Raw genomic sequence first — 17611 nt, 5'->3', positions numbered from 1 at the left:
AACATGAGGGAATCCAGTCGAGAATCAAGCATGGCAGTTCTCAGCCAAATCCTTACAAACTTGAGTTAGCTGAATGTTCTTTCGGCAGCTGCAACTGCAACAGGTGCAGTCGCTGCCAATTTGCAGAGACGATTGGCTTGCTTAAGCTGACGGTTCCGGCGATGTCCTTCACCAAGGACTTCTCTGAAGCAAGCAGCGCCTTAGCAAAACTGGAACAAAACTTCAAGCTCTACTTGAAGAGCAGTAGCGTCTGGAGCTCTTTCCTGGTTTGGGAAAAACTTTGTTGCTTGCTCAATATCTGCAACTGAGATACTTTTGTTCAAAGGAGGCTGGAGTGAGGTGCAAAATGGCGGAAAATCGACAAGGCAAGCTCTGAGATTATCTCCCATCATTGTAGTCAACTTGTCAAACAAGATTCTGAAATGTTGTCTATAGAACTGATACATTGAGATATCGGCTTGACTTAGAGCTCGGCTGTCATAACGAGATGGTCCAAGTCTCCGACGATGGTGTCTGATGAAATCAGCCTCTGGGTCCACTTCCATCCTTTTGATAAACTGTGCTGCACTGTCAATTAAACTGTTCATTTCCTCACAAGATATTCTTTCAAAAAGTTTCTTCGTAGCGTCTAGCATCTCAATTCCGTCGATGATGTTCATCGATGATGATCGTCGATGATGTTCATTAAACTGTTCATTTCCTCACAAGATACAAGACACTTTCAAAAAGTTTCTTCGTAGCGTCTAGCATCTCAATTGCGTCGATGATGTTCATCTCCTCTTCTTCAAGCTTTTCTGTTGCAATCCTGGCCTTGTACATGATATTTTTCATGAACATGAGGCAGGTGATAAAATCGAAGTTGAGAATCCTTTTCAGGAGGCCGCTGGCTTGTGCTTTCGTCTTCGTATCGGCGTTCTTCATCTGTTTTATTTCGTCAAGGGCTGAGACTATTGCTTCAAACGAAGTAACCACTGCTTGTATGGTTTCAGCCCTTGCGGTCCACCGGGTCCGTGATAAGTTTAGGAGATTAAGGCTGTTTTCAATCAAAGAGAGTTTTTCCTTAAGGGCGGCAAAACGCTTTGTAGATGAAGAGAAGAACGCATACATTTCTTCGAGGATATTGAAAAGCTCGGCTATCAAGAGAGATGAATTGCAAATATGCTCTATCACGGTGTTTAGTCTGTGGGTATATAAGGCACACGACGACTGAGAAGTTCTGATACTTTCGGCTGGCCTTCATTAACCTGACCAGACATTGCACATATTTAGTCCTATAACTGAAAAGCTAGTTTATTCAGCGGAATTCCTCTCCTCGTCAGTGTTCCGATAATACATTCTGCCATACCCTGACCAGTTTTGTCATTTGCCTCACCAACAACTATTTGTCTCTCTTCAGGTATCCCTTCCGAGCTGATGGTGTAGATTGCGAATGCAAGCTTATCAGAATGTGAAGAATTAGGTCTTGTATCCACCATCACAGAATAAAATTCTGAATCCAGGACTTCGCCAAGGATCTTCTGCCTGACTTCTGCTGAAAGCAATTCAATAAACTCGTTCTGAGATATTTTATGTAGATAGGTAACTTTGTATGGTCTATACCGTGAATCATTTAATCAAGCTTCAAGAGCAAGTACATATCTCGCTAGAAGTTGAACAAGTTGAACAAAGTTGCCGTCTCGTTCTTCCGTTCTTGTAAATGCAATGCCTTGTCTCGCTAGGGTTCTTGCAACGTCCAAAAGAATTGTCACAATTTTTCTGTTTGTCTCTTCATCTTTTGCTTGCTGCAAAAGCTTGGCTCGAGTTATTTTGTCAAGTAGGAAATCAACATGACCATTACTGCTGACGAAGTGACAATAATCCGACAAAGCTGCTTTGTGTGACCCGGAAGAGAAGTGACTAGCCAGTTTTCCTTTCTTTGCTTTTCCCTGGCTCTTCATTTTGTGCCATTGCCGCACACTGTCTTCCACCCAAGTGTTTTCGGACTGGTCTCGCCCCGGACCACTAGGGAAAAGCGAGAAAATAAAGCAGAAGGCAGCATCTTTCTCGATACTGTAATCTAAGAACTGGTAATCTTCATACCAGCCGGGGTCACTGTTTCTTTTTTGATATTGACGGATCAGCTGGGAACACACTCAGCTTTGGTTGATTAGGACCACATGAAATCAGGTATTTCTTTTAGTTTTCGCTAGAGATTGGCTTCCTTATTCCAGGATCCTTGTGAACTACACTTTCGGAGTCGTCACTGTGATTTTCGACAACAACTCCACTAGTTGCCGAAATGTTAAGAAGTTCTTCAGAAGTTCTTTGTATGGTCTATACCGAGAATCATTTAACCAAGCTTCAAGAGCAGGTACTTATCTCGCTAGAAGTTGAAAAAATTGAACAAAGTTGCCGTTTTGTTCTTCCGTTCTTCTAAATGCAATGCCTTGTCTCGCTAGAGTTCTTGCAACGTGCAAAAGAATTGCCACAATTTTTCTGTTTGTCTCTTCATCTTTTGCTTGCTGCAAAAGCTTAGCTCGAGTTCTTTCATCAAGTAGGAAATCAACATTACCATTACTGCTGACGAAGTGACAATAATCCGACAAAGCTGCTTTGTGTGACCCGGAAGAGAAGTGACTAGCCAGTTTTCCTTTCTTTGCTTTTCCTTGGCTCTTCATTTTGTGTCATCGCTGCATACCGTCTTCCACCCAAGCGTTTTCGAACTGGTCTCGCCCCGGACCACTACGGAAAAGCGAGCAAACGAAGCAGAAGCCAGCATCTTTCTCGATACTGTACTCTAAGAACTGGTAATCTTCATACCAGCTGGGGTCACTGTTTCTTTTTTTATATTGACGGATCAGCTGGGAAAACACTCAGCTTTGGTTGATTAGGACCACATGAAATCAGGTCTTTCTTTTAGTTTTCGCTAGAGATTGGCTTCCTTATTCCAGGATCCTTGTGAACTACACTTTCGGAGTCGTCACTGTGATTTTCGACAACAAGTCCACTAGTTGCCGAAATGTTAAGAAGTTCTTCAGTGCAATCGACTGTTAGTTCCTTGCACAGCTCAAACACAAAAGATAATGTAGATTGTATTTCCACCAAGATATCTCTTGCATTCAACGCAGAATTTTCCCGGACGTTCTTAACAATGTCACTGTCAGGTACTACTGATCCAGCAACTACTGATATAATGTGCTCCATCTTAGCGTCACATGAAAAGAGTTTCATGTTGTTTCTTCGATCAGAGGCCTGTTGCCATATATCTGACTTCTTGTCATCATTTTTTTTTACCGATGACATGAATTCTTCTCCAGTTTCTAATTTAACTCTCGTTTCTGTCGCTAGGTATCCTGTCAAGTTCAGTCTTCTAAAGCCAAGTGTTTCCTTGGTAATTGTAACATGCATTTCCTGAAACAAAATTGTCAGTAAACACAATTTCGCCGGAGACCGCCCCAAAACCGGTTTTGGCCGGATTCTGGGTGAGGCTTTTCTGCGATATTTAGTTGATTGATTTTTTTTTATCTGTCTGATTGGTTTTATCAAAGCATCAGACCCGCCTTTTCTTACTTACGTCAGACTCCGAGATCTCGAACTTCTTAGGCCATTCTTATCCACCCTAACGGAACTACACTGATTTTTGCATTCTCCTTGTTTGACTGTTTTCGAGCCAGGTTAGGCTTCCGCTTTTTCTGATCCTAAAACGTTAGTGACGGTTACCTAGCAAGGGGTTGAGATATTTTGTTCAAAATTGGTGTGAGAATCCTCTGGGTCAAAGTACAGGTCAAGTTCGTAAATGCCAAAACCGGGAATTTGGTAGAATTAAAGTTTATTTCTAAAGTCGATTAGAGATTCGATATATGGATAAGGAGAAATGCTGAATTCATTTTTGAACTTTATTTCTCTAACGGATAAGCAGTTCACCCGGAATCCGGCCAAAACCGGAAATTGGCTATAGGTAAAACTTTCTTTTGAAGTCGATTAGAGATTCGAGTTCGGAGTAAAAATAAATACTGAATCCGTATTAGATAAACTTTATTTTATTTATTTTTTTTACTGGACAAGGAGTTTGTATGGAATCCTGCAATCCGGAAATTTGATAAAAAGCTAAATTTAATTCTGAAGTCGTATAGAGCTTTGATTTGAATTACGATGCAGAAGTAAATTTTCAGGCCGTTATTAGGGATAAATGTTAACATGTTTACGGAGTCTGGCGATGATTGGAAATCTACAAGACCCGATTGTCTGGACAAAGAAGTCTAAGAAATATTCCACTTTTTGGGATCCCATCGAAACCTTTGGTCTGCTTGACTACGAGGAGACAGTTAATCAGAAATACCGGGTTTTCAAGTTATCCGCAGTAAATACAGAAAGCACTGCTACTACTGCAACCTTTGCTTTAAACGACCTAGGATTACTAATGCACGAGGCCAGCCCAAGACAAGACTGTATATTTTGAGGGAAACGGTGAATATCCTACGCAACTGGTCCCACATCCGGTTTTTCGTGCCTATAAGACTGTTCCTAAATATTCGATGCAAAATCTTAAAATTTTGGGATCCCAAACGTAAGTGACGGGATATCTATGACTTTTTACAATTTGTCCATCTGTAAGCATGATAACTCTCGAAGGGGTAGGCCTATAGATGTTTTGGTCAAACTTAGTGTGAGGATTATTTGGGTCAAAGTATAGGTCAGTTTCGTAGATGGGCTATGTAGCTCTATATCTAGGGGTGGGGGTTAGTTAAAGCCATTTTAAAAGTAAATAACATAGTCGATTTAGAGGCGTAAGGAGACATGCTGAATCCATATCTGGAACTAATTTTCTCGCTGGACAAATAGTTCGCCCGGAATCCAGCCAAAACCGGAAAAGTGATTAACAGTAAAAGTTGTATCTGCAGTTGATTAGAGGTTCGATGTAGGGGTAAGGACACATACTGAATTCGTTTTCGACCGTTATTTTCTTCCCGGACAAGTATTTAGCCCGGAATGCGTCCGAAACTGGAAATCTGGAAGAAATAAAAATGTGTCTGCAAGTCGATTACAGATTCGGTACTGGGGTAAAGATACATGCTAAATCTGTATCTGAAGTTTTTTTGGGGCCGGACAAGTAGTTCGCTCAGAATCCTGCCAAAACCGAAAATTTGGTAAAACGAAAACAAAATCCGAAGTATAAGGGGTAAGGAGACATACTGCATTCGTTTTTAACCGGAAATCTAGCGTACTAGAAATAAAAGTGTGTTATGAAGTCGATTATAAATTCGAAATAGAGTAAAATTGCATACTGAATCCATACTTGCTCATCCGTCACTTTATATTTTTGCCGGACAATTGGTTTGCCTGGAATCAGGCCAAAATTCGTAAAAATGTTTTTCTGATCATAATTATAGTTTCGATATAGGGGTAATGAAACACGCTGAATCTGTTTTTGAACTTTATTTTCCTGCCGGACAAGTAGTTCGCACGGAATTGCTAAAATCGGGAATTCAGTAAAAGTAAAAGATTTTTTCTAAATTCGATTTCGACTGGAGATGATATTTAGGCGTAAACATAGCTGCTGAATCCATATCTGAACTTGGTCTTCTCAGCGGAATATCCGTTAGGTCGTAATCCGTCGAAAACCCCACTTCGGTATCATTTTTTTTACATTTTTAAGTGGTAGATTAGGGATAAATGCTAACATGCTTACGGGTCTGGCGAAGACCGGAAATCTACAAACCCGATTGTCTGGACCAAGAAATCCAATAAATATTCTATTTTTGGGATCCCGTCGAAATCATTGGTCTTGTTTTTACTTCGACAATACGCCTTTTTTTTTTTTTTTTTTTTTTTTTTTTTTTTAAATCCCGCCTCCTCTCCTCTCAGTGACGACAAATTTAGTTAAGCAACAAATCTAATTCTTAACTTTTATGCGCCACCTACACTTTTTTAAATATCAATTAGCAGCCGAACTGGACACACAATAAGTCACCATACACTACCTAAAACTTTTCCATTATAAAAAACTTGCCTTAACCGTAGAAAAGGGTGTCGTTCCCCACAGGAAACTCTTCTTACGGTGGCTAACTCTTACAAACTCATAAAACTTTTCCAAATAGTGACCCCTCATGCCCCCCCCCCTCAAAAAAGGAACTAAAACAAACTGTTAAATTTAATAACAATAACAAAACCTAAAGAAAGATTTCTATCATTATAACTTTCTTTAACATAAGAAACCACCATAATATATACGCAAAAACAAAAAAAAACATCGAAGAAAGCTATAATGATAACACTTTTTAAATTTACCTTTTCTTCTTTTCACTTTAAAAACAGTTGGCTGCTATTTAACGACAATGCACCTAAAGGACTAGGCGAAGTATTAAATTCATGATTGAGGGCGTTTCGCCATGGGGGCGTTTGCCAAGAGGAAATTATATTATGGGACATATCTGCGGAAATTGTTACAGACACGCCAAGGTTGTAACTATGTTTGACTAGAGTCGTAGCCAAAAACTTACTTCCAGACCGGAATGAGCTATTCCAGCGTCTTCAGAACTACCCCTGCCGTGGGAAACAAATTATGGGTACATGGCTAAATCTTCCTTGTCCTTTTCAAGCGCTGTATCCACCTCAACCTCAGACTCGTTTTGTAATCGAGCTTTTTTCACTGTCCTAGATACACTTGCTTCAAAGGGGTTTCGCGGGGCTCCTGTCATTTGAACTCTGATTGCTTTTCCATTGTGTTTAAAAATTTCATGCCTTCTTTTCCACTCGTAGTCAAAGTTTGACCCACAGTCCATGCACGTGACTTTGCTTCTCACTTTCGGTTTATTCATGTTATCCAGTCAGACTTCACTTTAACAACTAGCCTACAATAATGTTGACAGGCTAAATCTGAACGACCTATCTGAGACAGACACAAATTATATGCGAGTAAGAACAGGTTTAGAAACAAAGCGAGTTGCTGAGTGTCAGTCCAGTCCCTTTGGGACAAAAATTATACGCGAGTAAGAACAGGTTTTGAAACAAAGCAAGTTGCTGCCAGTCCAGTCCCTTTGGGAATCATTTTAACAGAGACCTAACGGGGTTATGAAACCTGGTTTAATTTAAACGACCTTGTCTATGAGTGAAAGTTTTTCCAGGAGGAAGAAAAACGACTCGGACTGTCCCTTACTTAGATGAGTGCCCAGGACCTGGATGAGGCCAAAATAAACGACTGATACAACTTAGTAAGAGGCAGGGGCGGTGTATCACCCTCCCTTCGAGCCACCCCTGATTGGATGAATCAAGCCATAGCTCATAATCTATACAACTGGGGACTAAAGGTGTCTGATGACTCAGTCAATCTCATGAACACTTTCAAGACAAACAACAACGAGCATTACAGCAAATTTTGGGCCCTTTTAAGCAGGAAAAAAATCACCCTCCAAGAAACTAGTGTTTTTGGCTATTTTATGCCCAAGACTACAATGTACAAGACAAAAAGCTATGGGATAAAAATTTGCATTTAAGGTATCAAATAGTATCATGAAAACATGCTAGTTCTCAAGCTTACCATTTTGTGTGGTCATGTGCTTCATTCTCAATCACATTATTGTGCAACCCATAATTTATTCATTATATGCAAATTAAAAACAAACAGAAATGAAATTGGAAATAACAGGTTTGTTTGCACAAAAGTAAGAAGCAAATTTGAAATCATCGCCAATAACTTTAAATATAAGGAGAACTGCCACTTCCTCAATCTGTGGCTCTTTAAACTTAAGTCTAGATTGCACTTTCCTGAAAACCTATGAGAATGTAACAAACGTAGTTTGTTTGTGGTTAAAAGTGTTGTTCTCCCATTGCCTTCTAAACAATTTGGACAAGGTGTAGGGCAGGAGGTAATGTGGTGTTGGAAGGGTATGGAGAAGGAGTTGAGTGTTGACAAGTGCTAGAGACTGGATTTGTTATTTTTTTCTATATTTTTATGTGTGTATTATTATTTTTAGTTTAATGTATTCTTAATTCATAAAATCTTCTTTTTTTAGTAAATTGGTTATAGGCTATATATCTTGCTTTAGATATAATATTCTTAATTAATCTACTAATATGACATGAACTTTTGCATAACTGCAAACCTCATAGGTTTTTTTCCAGCATGAAAGTGTTGTATTTTATTTATTTAGATATGAATTTGAAATAAAACTTCAACTAAAAATGTTCCTATTTCTAAACAGTATAAGTCTTGGAACTTGAACTTCTGATTTCCAATCAAATGAGCCGCCTCCAAAGTTTATATGACCACCTCTTCCATAAAAATCTTAAACATTACAATGAGCAACTTATTACAATAGTATAACTTATAGCCCTTGCCCTTATGACTCTTCGGGGTGGGGGGAATTCCTCAAGAACAAAATTACTGGACCTTTCAACTATGCTGAACAAAATGGCTATCTCAAAGTTTTTATTGGATGTGTTGAGGAAATGATGGGCTTGGGGGGGGGGGCTGGTTGCCCTCCAAACACCTTTGACTCTTAAAAAGGGCCCTAGAACTTAAGATTTCCAATCAATTGAGCTCCTTTCAAAGTTTCTACAACAACTCCTTCTATATGAAGCAGGTTTGTCTGAAAAAAATAATTAAATAACACATTGTGCCCACTTTCCTTTTTACTTAGGTAGCACTATTGTGCTGCCTATGATTCAAAATGTGTGAAATCCATTTAGTTTAATGTTACTGTCTTAAGCTACAGGTGTGAGAAAATCTGCCTGATTTTTGAAAAAAGGGGAAATATCCCCAAAAAGTCAATTGATCTTAATGAAAACCATGCTATCAGATTCAATATATCAGAGGTTTCAATCTCATGTCTACAAAAATGTAGAATTTTCCATTTTTTGCAAGAAGAAAGATCATGGATACAAGTTGATTTGTTGGTTACTTTTTTTTCTTTTTTAGAGGTAACCAGTGGTTCAAGAATATTGCGAGAGGTCTCATTCATATGAAAATCAAAAGTTTAGTGCCCTTTTTAAGTGACCAAAAAGACTGGAGGGCGACTAGTCCCCCTCCCATGCACCTTTTTTCTCCTGTGACATTCAATTGAAACTTTGAGATATCCATTTGATGGAGCCCAGTTGAAAGATCCAGTAATTATGACTTTGGGGATGACATGACCCCCCATAGTGTCTGAGGAAAGGGTTGTGAAATATGCAATTTACCCTTTGTTCAAAGAAATGGGTAAAATATACAGGGAAATATACATATTCTTTTGGGGAGGAATTTGCTGCAGAGGGATTTTTCTGGGGAGGAAAGTTTCCTGGATAAATTTTATACAGGAGAGAGGAAGGGAATTTCATGGCACGATTTGAAAATCAGTCAGAAACTAAATAAAAAACAAGTTTTTTCAACTGAAAGTGAGGAGCAACATTAAAACTTAAAACAAACAGAAATTATTATGTATATCAGGGGATCCCTTCCTCAACCCTCACTCTTTACACTAAAGTTTGACTTTTGCCAAGGTTCTTTAAGAAAGACTGCTGAAACACAAGGGCTGTTGAACTTAGTGCAAAGAGTGAGGGTTGAGGAAGGGGCAGCTCTCATATTTATCTGAAGGCAATTGTTTACTCTAATAAGCCTAAGGAAAACGCTTGCAAAGTGTAAGCAATTGCTTTATGGACATCAGAATTTTTAACTTGCTATGTTAAATAAATTAGTTTACATACAGGAACAAAAGTTTTAAAAATCAGCTGGGATATTGCTTTTTGAAAAGTCCTGTATGTTTTAGTCACATTGGTCAATTACTTTATAACAAAATATTATAGGGATTGGTGTCCAAAAAGTGATAGAAAACACTAATACTCATTACTATAGCACTTAATAGCTCTATAATGGCAGAGTTTTGTCCCCAACACTTTTAACCAATTTAATCCCTTCTGAATTTAACATTGCTTGACTAATAATTTAGAGACTACTCAGGACCAAGTATAGTGTTGTAAGATACTTAATACAATAATGTAAATATTGATACTCGGCAGTTTTAAATCAGAGGATTGATAGTCATGGAAAGCATTTATACTTTGATTGCACAAATATTATCCTTTGTACAATGTATTTTCATTAAAAAAGGTAAATTTTCATACTCTGCAACAAGACTTTGGTTTTATAGAGCATCATAGGGATAGAATGCACATTTCAGGATAAAATTTGTCTGTGTATAAATGTGTGTTCTTTGGTATGTACAGTTCAGTTGCATGTTCTTGTTTTGTCTTTCTTTTTTCTTTTCTCTGTCTGTCTTACCATCCCCACCCTGAAATTGCAGCCTAAAATCCATTTTTTATTTCTTTGCCTTTCTTAATTTATTCCAGGAGAAAAACATTGGTTTTTCTACTGTGGTCAGCCAATGTAGACCCATTTCTTGGTTTCTTGAAAGCTACGGATATTGCTGGTAGGAAGTTCTTTTTCTGTGTCACATAGGTTACTTTGACTCTTTTTCTCAGGTGTTGGAAGTCTATGAAAGACGTTTTGCTGAATCAGATACCATGGGGGAAAAGGGTCCAGTTTTATCTTTAGTGGAGAATTGTGCTTCTATCTATACTTCCAGAGATTCTGATCTCCTTTTATTTAGAAGTCAGCATGAAGTTCTTCTTTGCAATCAAAGCTTGGATGTTTTATTCAAAAAAGAGGTTTGTTTATTTATTTTACTGCTTATACTTTTTATTCAAGCTGAATTCTTTCTTTCATGTGTTTCTAACATCAGTGTAGCTACAACTTTACCTTGAAACCTGTGATGTATACTTTCAGCTTAGATGGAGAAACCCCAAACAGCCATCACAGTGATGGATTTATATATTTATAATAGTCCATTCAACGCAATAAAATTAGCTTATTAAGAACAATCTGACATGTGTTTTTTCCCTAGATTTTCACCATGTAGAATGGATGGTCATAGGAATTTTGGGAGGGGATTATTAATTTGCACTAGTTGAGGATACTAATTTTAATCAGAGCAGTTTAAAAGCAAAAAAAATGCCCAAAAGGTGACTTGAGCCATGCACCCCAAGGGGCAAGGGCTCTAAATTATATAAAATATCAACTTAGAACCATTCAATTTTGAAAGGTGACATTTTCACCTTGTTGAAATCAGAGTTATACAAGGGTCTTTCAATCAGTGGGACTAGAGACCAAACTTGCAGATTTCTGGCCCATGTCCCCTCAAACCACCCCTATCCCCCAATTTTATACCCTATAGGTCAATACGGTACTTTTTTTTTGTCTTGCAATTATTAAGGAATCATTTAATGAAGGGTCCAAAATAACTAAAGGTTAGATCAAAGTGTGACTACTTTTGATCATGGCACATTAGATAAATATTTTCCAATCAGTATTCTGTTTTCATTGTGGCTGGTAGATTTGGATTTTCAAGCTTGCTGATTGAAAATCTGAGGCTAACATTACTCTTTTCTTGGTGTTCATAAACAACCTAGGGGACAATCTTGTGAAGAAACTTCACCGCTTTGCTGATGACAGGACAACAAAACATCAATTGTTAAGGACAAAGATCCCAGCAAACCCCACAAGGAGCTTCAGGCTGACCTGGAGGGAATTGAGAAGTGGACAGATGCTTGGCTTGTCAGTTTTAACGCATCGAAAACGAAAGAGCTCCTAATTTCTAAGGCGCGTAATATGAGGGCTCATCCTGATTTCGTCTTCAAATGAAAGGCAATAACACGAGTTGATGCACTACGCCTACTTGGAGTTAACTTCTCTTCGGATCTCTCATGGACTGGGCATCTCAGTAAAATTAGATCCTCTTGCTCCAAGAAGCTAGGAGTTATCCTAAGATGCAAAAGTCTTCTCCCTGACGAGTCTCTTCTGCCACTTTTCATTTTATGCATCAGACCTGTCATGGAATATGCATGTCCTCTCTTCGCTGGTGCACCAAAAAGCCGCATCGCTCCACTCCAACGGATTCAAAATCAAGCAGTTCGTGCAGGAACCTCTTGCAACACAATAGCTAAAACCCCACAGTTCATCCAGGAACGCTTCGACATGGCGTCCACGTCGGTTTTCTACAAATACATGTATAACTTCCCATCAGAGGAGCTATCGAAGCTCGTTCCTGACAGAGCAAAGCTCTTGCGGTCAACTTGCCGAAGTACAGCTCGTCAAATCTACCTTGAGCAGGGTACTCTCCGCCAAGAATATCTGAAAACGAGCTTCGCCTGAGGACTGGGCGTCACCCGAAATTTTTATCAGAGCTCGTATTTGAAGATTCCTAAACTTCTTGATTACAGATTTGATGCTAATATCCCATTTCTTACTGGTCACCATTTATGTATTTCTGAAAAAATATATCTACTTAGCGTATGAATTAAGGAGTTACAATTGCTCAAAAACAAGTTAAAATAAAGAAGGAAGAATTGATACTTCGAGTTAAAACTTTTGACAGTTATAGTTTTACTCATAAAAAGAAAATCACTAGCAACGTTTTAGACGAACAGTGGTACAGTATTCTTTAATCTCTCTCATCTTCTTCATCGCCTTTATTATTTCTTAGAGATTTGAAATATCATCGTGTAGTGTTGTCTCTGTTGTAGATGCAATCTAGTTTTAAGAATTATTATTAAAGTCCATTAAAATTTGTCTCTTGTTCTGGTCTGGCTCAAAATTCAGTTACCTTAATTTTTAAGGAAGAAGAAGAAATATCATCAGCAAGCTTTGGAAAATATGGAAGTAGCAGTTCTATTGCGGTTTTTATAGCCACTCAATGCTGTGTCCGAGGCTTTGATGTGAATGGCAGTGAAATATACTGGAACATTTTACGAGACATTGCTTGCTATATTCATTTACTAAATAATTTTGACCAATATGAAATTCTTCTTACAGTGGCATTATTAGATGGAAGTCTGAATTTCTATAGGTTAGTTTTTTCCTATTACGAAGCCCTTTATTTACTTTCTAAACTGGCAGAGTAAGAGCTATTTCTTATATATGAACCTAAGTAGTGCCATCTAGTTTTTGGGGTTATTAACGTTTTTTTTAGACTTGAGAAGCGGTATGAACTTAGAATATATTATCTTAAAGTTTTTTTTGTTTTTCTTTTAACAACTCGTGGCAACGAACTGTTTGAAAAGACTGACTCGTGCTAATAGCTACATAAGCGCTAAAAAGAGACATTTTGATAATAATTTATAACCAAAGAATGTGTTTCATATGCTCACTTCAAATATGTAAAACTCATCGATTACCTGTCATACCTGTCATACCTGTCATAATCGATTACATCTACCTGTCATAACTTAGTAACATAAAAAAATTTACGAATCTTCGAAAAGATATTATGGCCTCTTGTAAAGTGATAATTTCTGTTATTATGTGCTGCAAAACCACAATTTGGGCCTGAGCAAGGCCAATATTTGTTTGACTGAAAAATCCAAGTTTGCCAATCGACTTAAATCTGACGGAAAGTTAAATATATAAATAAACTCTCTGTGTAAAGGCCATGCTGCTGTGCAGTTATGCATTTGCTCCCAAACATATATGCAGTCCATAGAAAAAGAACAGTCATTATAAATTATTTATGTAGTATCACTAATAGTCATCAAGTTGCATATCTAGTCATCAACTATTTATTTATTTATCATTACAGCAACGCAGAAAGGTTTCGCTTGTCGCGCTATTAGATTACTAGATTCTTTGTGGTTGTTGGGAAGCTAAAGCCCCCAAAACTGCATTTGGAAGTCCGATTTCTCAAACCTTTCACGAAAGGCTCTTCACGTCAATAGGGAGGGTGGGGAAATCTACCCTCTAACTTACATCATTTAGAGATTGATTTGGAATAAGCAGGCCAAATGGATGTAGAAGTGATGATAGCTCTCATCTAATTGTGAAAAGGGTAGATTTTAACAGAAATGGTTTTTAAATATAATGAAAACTGTTATGAAAAAAGTTGAACCTTTGCGTAAAGAGTGTTAGCCACTTTTTTGTGGCCAGCTATTAAATACCAGGGATCACTTTCAACTTATGGTGTAATAAGAAGGTTGAATTAGCAGGTGTTTAAAAATGTGATTCTTTGTTCCTAAATATCTGGACTTTGATTCTTCCTCGCGTGTTTTTGTTTTTTTTTTTTTTTTTTTTTTTTTTTTTTGTTGGAGAATATAAGGGTTAATGGCATATTTTGCACAATATCAAATTGAATCCGCAAAATAGTTCCTGTCGATTAGGTTGTAAAAATACTTTTAAAATCAAATTCAAAAATTCATTTAGGAAATCCTTCGTTTTTCCAATCTTCAAAAACGACGTCAACCGATTGAAAGAATAGGAAGTAACTTGAATATGGGGAACTAAAGAACAATTGAAGTTAAACGTCCATTTGAATTTTTTGTACATGCATATCAAATACGTAAAATAGAAAAAAACTATATCCTATAAAGAAAAAACGTTTTCTTTACGTTTTAAAGAAAACGTAAAAGGTCAGTAAATGTGACATACAATCAAAAATGACGCACCTATATCGAGCAATCAGTAAATTTAGCATTTAAAAAAACACTATTTATTTGTATGTAAATAAATATAAACATTTATATATATATATATATATATATATATATATATATATATATATATATATATATATATATATTTTTCGTCACCAGTTTTTGGTCATTTTGACAATTTAGCACACCCTTGACTCCTCTGCATCCCGAAACTAATCCCTGCATAATATGGGCTGCATAATAAATAGACCTTATTATTTGATTGTAATTTTCAGAGGCATGAGCTTGAAAGCAACAATTCAAGAAACGTCAAATTTTCAGTCATTATGTTTTGGGAAAGAAAACGACTTTTCTTTTGTGTTAAAAAACGGTAATATTGGAGTGTACAAAGAAACTGAACAGTTATGGAAAACTAAGGTACTTATTTTGACTGAAAAAGTATCTTGAATCTCTTAAATTCTTTAAGCAAGATATACTTTTTTTTTATTTTCTTAAATAGTTCACCAGCAAATATACGTTTGGGGCACTACCTAAACCACATTTCTTTGTATGTGCACATTTCTTTGTATGTGCACATCTGCCACACTCACTATCTCTCACCAAAGAAAATATTTAATCTTGGCTTTTCTTGTCGTAGTTTTTGCCAGGGTTGTCACTTATGAATATATAATCACGATTACGCCCACAGCCTTATGCCACCACACCCCATTGCTTGCTAGAATAACCTAGGCACAAAAGCACATTTAAGGACTCGAACCTCTAACTTGACAGAGCTGATTTTTGATGCACTTTAGCTTTATCGCACATTTGCTGTTTAAGTTGATTGTACTGTTTATGTCCTCCCTGCTATAGCTTAAATTTTATATTTTAGTACGCAAGAAAATCTGACTGATTAATGCCTGAACTGGTTTTAAGATTTTTTTCTGATAACCGATTTCTGCCGTTATCAGAAATTAATTTTAAAATAATTCCAAATAAAGAAGTTTTTCAAAGAAAAGTAAAGAGTCATATTAAAGTTAAAACGGGCAGAAATAAAGTCCCATAATAATTCGAACTTGAAACGACCAGAAATTTTACCATTTAAGAATAAATAAAACCCATAACCAACAGAAATTAAAATAAATAATTATATCAAACGTAAAGATAACAGATACTGATCTTTTATCAGTGCCCGAGTAATTATGTAATTAGGCATGGGTAATTAGGTGTATTGCTCATAAATTTATGAGTAAATAACCTAAAACGAGTAAAAATTAGATTTGAAAACTTAAGACCAAATTAAAACAAACAAAATCATTACAAACAGGAGTTTGGCTACTGCCCCCTGCCCCTTCACTCACCGTAAAAGTTCTAAAGCCTATTGCGTCGTGTGCGTCGTATTGAAAACTATATGTATTTTGAATAATGGGCTTTAATTTTTCAACACATCGAGGAAAAATTAAAAAAATCTTGACTATAATAATCAAGATGACTGGAAAGGACTATTGAAAATAAACCAAATATTTGATATATAATTATATTAATTCCTAGAAATCTCAGCAATTCAAGACTCTTTTCAACTGCATTTTTTTATTTTTCAATGTTATAAATATAAAAAGTTATTTTTAATATTTTTTGTTTTCAGCTAAGCGCAAATGACACAAGGGGCTTTACAATTTTTATGGTTAGGGGAGGGTGAATTTGGTAGCAGCCAAAATCCTGTTTGCAGTGGTTTTGTTCGTTTTAGTTCGGACTTGACTGTTCAATTTAGTTTTTACTCATTTAAAGTTTATTTATTCATTTATATAAGTACTCTTATCTTTTTGTTGCATATGATTACATATTTTAATTCTGTAGAAGTATCTCTTATCTTTATGTTGCATATATTTATTCATTTTATTTTGTGTTTGTTTTTGGTTTCACTTATTCTTTAATAGTAATTTTTGATCGTTTTAAATTTGAATTTTCATAGGACTTTATTTCTGCCCGTCCTAATTTTAATATGACTCTTCACGTTTCTTTGAGAAATTTCTTTTTTGGTGAGTTTTTTTTTATTATTATTATTTTCTGTTCGTTTTTGATTGCCAAAGTTTTAGTATTCGTTAGTTCAATGAACATTTTCCCCCTTTTTTTCAGGTTTTTGGCTTAAGAATTAAAATACCTGATTCTAGTTTAAATTCTTAAGCTGCAAAAGATGATTTGAGCATTGGCTTTGATTGTATTCAGTATAATTGCTGTATAAATTTCATGCAGTTTAAAATCAAGCTTTGAAACGGTTCTTGAATTAGGATTTTAATTCTACAATAACTTACAGAAAACTTATTAAAAAAAATGCTCCTTGAAAGATGTTTAAAATATTACATATAAATGAAAACGGAATTGGAGAATGAATATATATCACAGAATTCACTCAGATCTCTTCATTTCCGACTCTTTAAACTCTTTTATCTGTGAATTTTACGTAACTGTTTGCTAGGTGGGGTGTGGAAAAAATATCATTCTGACAATCTGAAAGTTTCAACTTAGTACCCTTAACTGTTCCTGAAATGCTGTACACGCCATATTAACAACCTGTATGCACAAAGTAACTTTTGATTTAGTCTGAGGTTTCCTAAAAGTTTCAACTAAATGATAATGTCTTTTTGGATGCACATAATGCCTTTTGATTTAGTTCAATATCCGCCTCAATGTTCCCTAAACTTTTTCCATAATACCTTTAGCCTTTTCGGACACACTCAGGACACACACCTCATCCATATCCCTCTTTCCCAAAAATAAAATCCTGTAAGTAAAAAATGGATGAATTGCATAATTCAAAGCCTTGTCTGGGGTACTATGGCGGCAAGGCATGCGCCGAGGCATAGCTATTTGACTTTTTGACTGTGTTGAACAGAGTGGCTATTTCAAAATTTTGATCAACGTCTAAAATGGACGATGGGTGGGTCTTTGCCCTCCAAGCAGTCTTCAACATCCGTCTCATCATATCCTAAGAGTTTCAACGTAATACCCTCAGCCGCTCCGGAGATATTGATGATGCGCCCTTTTGACAACTGGCATACACATAGTGAGTTTGATTCTATTCAATATCTCCTTTGACATTACCTGAATACAGTTGCAAGTGGTCACAGTTGCAGTCGCAAGTAGTCGTAGCCGAAGTCGCAAGTATTTTACAGTTGCAAGGAGTTGCAGTCGAAGTCGT

The 17611-nt window shown here is 36.6% G+C and overlaps 1 protein-coding gene across 1 annotated transcript in view; it reads left to right on the top strand.

Moving 5' to 3' along the window:
• The window catches only part of LOC148946943 (BBSome complex member BBS2-like), a 60137-nt gene that overhangs the window by 26919 nt on the left and 15607 nt on the right, over positions 1 to 17611 (top strand). Inside the window, exons 2-4 of the mRNA XM_089097209.1 lie at positions 10435 to 10620; positions 12628 to 12857; positions 14709 to 14850. Coding sequence (XP_088953335.1) covers positions 10435 to 10620; positions 12628 to 12857; positions 14709 to 14850 — 558 coding nt within the window. The remainder of the gene's footprint in view (positions 1 to 10434; positions 10621 to 12627; positions 12858 to 14708; positions 14851 to 17611) is intronic.

The sequence above is a fragment of the Artemia sp. Qi Xiang Cuo genome, chromosome 11 (genome assembly GCF_049724085.1).
Source record: "Artemia sp. Qi Xiang Cuo chromosome 11, ASM4972408v1, whole genome shotgun sequence".
NCBI lineage: Eukaryota > Metazoa > Arthropoda > Branchiopoda > Anostraca > Artemiidae > Artemia > Artemia sp. Qi Xiang Cuo.
This window is presented reverse-complemented; position numbering and strand designations above follow the sequence as displayed.